This window comes from Calidris pugnax, unplaced genomic scaffold (genome assembly GCF_001431845.1).
Source record: "Calidris pugnax isolate Ruff unplaced genomic scaffold, ASM143184v1 scaffold117, whole genome shotgun sequence".
Classification (NCBI taxonomy): Eukaryota; Metazoa; Chordata; class Aves; order Charadriiformes; family Scolopacidae; genus Calidris; species Calidris pugnax.
The window spans coordinates 170,835-174,511 of NW_015090834.1; the positions used below are offsets into that span (position 1 = coordinate 170,835).

A 3,677-nucleotide genomic window follows, 5' to 3' on the forward strand; every position below is an offset into this window, starting at 1 on the left:
AATTTAATATTTCTTTGGGTCAAAATAGGGGAAGCACAGAACCATGGTTAAAGCAAATACACAGTAATACCGTTTATTCACCTGCTGCAACTTCAGCTTAAAGATGCTCTTACACAAGAAGTGTCCCTTCGCAGCAAAGCCTCTAAGATGTCCCTGCTCATTCCTGTCTCTGACCTGGAATTTGTTACCCCCTCAATTGTGCTGACACAGCTGTTTGCAGAACATGCTATAAAACAGATCTCTGGGATAATCTTGGTTAAAATGAAAACAACACCGCTTCTCCCTGGGGGGATATTTTTAACCTGCAACCCCAGAAGCAGTTGTATCAGCAAACCGGAGAGAGCAGACACTGCAATGTGAGGAGAGTAGCAAGCAGTTTGGGAACGGGGAGAGAAAGAGATAAGCAGGAACTTCTCAAACAGGCTTCATCTCCAAAAAACATCTCACGCAACCAGACACCCATCTCCTCCTGGCTGACACTTAGTGGAATTCTTCAGACGAGTGTGAAATAATACCCAAAAGCCACATTCAGCACTTTCTGTGTAGCGCTTTAAGCAAACAGAAGGTGAAGGGAGTTTGCACACAAGTAAAACACTGCACAGAGTGAAATCAAGGGCTGTTTTCTAATGCCTTTTTTTAAAAGCCCAATGTATGTTTATATTTCTAAAGTAACAAATTCTAAAAATATCCTCTTCAAAAATACAATGCTTGTTTCTCAAGTCCAAGGAATGGCACTGCAATTTAAATTTCTCACACTGACATTTAGATTTAATGAAATTTTCGGTTCTTTAAAGATTATAAAAAACATTTCATTTGTCTTCTATCTGTACACAGCTGATCTGGAAACTCTAAAAGGCTCTTAAAAGATATCTTTCTTGCCCCTGAGTACATCAACATGCTCTGCAGCCTTTTCTCCTGACCTTCCTAGGGGTTTGGTGGCAGGTGCCCAATACCAGCTCTGATATGGTGCACCCATAACCTGGGATCAGGCTGCTGGAGACGATCGATGCGCGACAGAGCTGGGAGATGCCTCGGCAGGGACTCAGGAGCAGTGCTCACACTCAGACCCTCACCCCGGGTCACGTATGGCCATGCTATGGGCAGACCTGTGCCCAGCCTCGTGTCGCACTGCTCCTGCCCTGCTGCCCCAGTACCAAATCAGTGGGGCTCAGGGCTGACCCAGGCTCCCTGTGGCCACGCGCTGTGCTCACTTGGTTCATTTTCCCTCACCGAGCAGCCCATCTCTGTTACTCACTGACAGCATCATGTGCTGGGTGGCCCAACATACGCTGATCAAAGGTGACTTTCCATCATATTGAAATTTTATGAAAATGCAGAGGTTTTCAGATTGTCATACAGAATCCACGAGGCAGCTAACATGCTAGCAACACTGCACAAGATGAAACACAGTATTTCACTGAGTACAGCAGTTTCTAGAAGCACCTTCCAGTGTATGTTTTAAAGAACACAACATTGGCTACCAACCTTGCAAGAATACACTTGAGCAAAAAAAAATAGCTGTTGTGTTCACAACACGTTTGATTAAGGATCCTCTCTGCTGTAGGTGATGCTGCCAGGAGACCTGTGGTTACTCCCTTTGCTTTGAATAATCTATTTTTCATTTTCTATTTTCCAGAAAGACATCTGCCACAGGTGGGTGAAAAATTATCTTGATTCAGTATCTCCTCAAAAATATACTGCCCTCCCACATCAGAACAAAGCTTAGACCTTTGTCCAGGGTAGTATTTGCTGTATTCTCAGCTGTGATGTGATGAAAGATCCATGGCCTTCTGGCACCAAGGAGACAGAGAAATAAAGCCATGTCTTCTCTGATATGGGTTGATCACTACTTCTACAGAAGCTGAGTGATTTCCATCAGGCTTGCATGCTATCAAGGTAAGGACAACTCCTCTGCTGTGGCTGTGCTCTGCATTGGCTCAGGATGGTGATGGAGCAGGTGACACCGGGTGAGGATGCTTCCTTCTGACAATGGATTTGAGAGATGCTGAGATCTCTCTGTATCGAAGCCCATACAGAAAAGGAAACAAAACTTTAGGCAGAATCATCAGGACATTGCAGACTGTCAGGGAGACCCAGATGCCAGTCTTCACTCTAGTGACAACATTAATGCAGAAGAATGATTCAATAAACAGGGCCAAGAGTGGAAAGAAGTAAAAAAATAACACAGTGTTGTGCATTAAGAATGTTACACTGGCTCTGGAGCAGATGCTCTCCCATATACCCGATTGTTTGGTTTTAAAATACAGAATAACATAGCAACAAAATATTAGAGACAGGCAGAGAATGATAACCGTGGTAGAAAGCCAGAAACAGAGTTTCACAGCATCAGTGCCGTTCAGAGTCAGGATTAGTATTACTGGAACCGAGCACATTTCCAGGACACAGGGCACAAAGCTGTGAGTGCTTGATAGCACCAAGAAGAAAATCCCAGGGAAAGCCCCAGAATACATCCAGAGTAAGACAATAATTTTTTTTGTTCGTGCAGGCGGCATAATAGCAATGTAGCGCAAAGGAAACAAAATAGCTATGTACGTGTCCGAGACCATGGCAGCAGCTGTGAACAATCCTCCACAGTAAGCCACCGCCAGCAGAAATAACAGGAGGACACAAGCTTCCTTTGGGAGAGGGACATGTGCTGTGTTGAGAGCAGCAGACAGGGTGTAGAACAACAGGTAGATCAGATCAGCAAGCAGAGCGTTTCCCAGCAGCATGTACCTTGTTTCCTGCCGGATACTAAACCTAGAGAAGATCGCAAACAAGATGGTAGGGATGATAAGGACACCTGCCACGAGGCAGACGACTGGAGGGATTAAAAACATCTTCATGTTCATGCCTGGTGGGTTGAGAGCCCATTCCTCCAGCAAATAGTACAAAACAGCATTATCCGAATTTGAGGAACTGTTGAACTCCATCTCCCTGAGGCGGTGTGCAGTTGCATTTGTTCTCTTTACTACAGCACAGCTGGAGAAGTCCATTTCCTTAGGAATTTGGGATGATTGTCTGACTTGGAGAACACAAGATCTTCTACACTGAATCCTTAGAAAGGCAAATGAAACAGAAGATGCAAAAAGCCTGTGGAAGCAAAGTGATTTCTGTAGCAAATTCTACCAGCTCTTCTCAAGGATGGAAAGTTGAAACTTGGAAGTCAGTTTTGTGGTGCCAAAAGATGTTTTTGCCTGAAGTGGAAATCTTCTTTTCTTTCTGCAAAATCTAATGTTTAGAAATGAGAACAAATCTTTGTGTGCTTTAAAAAAGTATAAATCCTCCAGCTAGCTCTTTGATCAGAATGAATCGGTTGATCATTGCCAGTAATTTGAGTTTGTTCTCACCACCTTATCACTCTTGAGGCAGATGAAATATTAGCTTGATTAAACAAATATGCAATGATACAGAACAACTTTCCATGTGTACTGATGCAGGAGAGTCATAAAGGTGATTGGGTGACGTTTTGTACCAATTTGTATGCAACAACATAATTGATTTAAAGTGATCAATAAACCCAGCTCTCAATCCTGTTGTAAAATTGTATTGCAATTGCTGTAGTGAATGAAATTATATTTATAGACGACAAACATTTTTGCTTCAGTGAATTAAATCATGTTATTTGTATATTACAAGCCTTCCCCTGCCTTTTTTAATGCGTGATATACAAATAC

The 3,677-nt window shown here is 43.0% G+C and overlaps 1 protein-coding gene across 1 annotated transcript; it reads right to left on the reverse strand.

Annotated features, from left to right (window-relative positions):
* Positions 1–1,937: 1,937 nt before the first annotated feature.
* Positions 1,938–2,996, reverse strand: GPR148 (G protein-coupled receptor 148). The gene has a single exon (XM_014941526.1). It carries the CDS (start codon positions 2,994–2,996, stop codon positions 1,938–1,940), a length of 1,059 nt encoding a protein of 352 aa, XP_014797012.1.
* Positions 2,997–3,677: the final 681 nt, after the last annotated feature.

Coding starts and splice junctions, on each gene's coding strand:
- GPR148 (XM_014941526.1), bottom strand. CDS start 2,996: ATGGACTTCTCCAGCTGTGCTGTAGTAAAGAGAACAAATGCAACTGCA.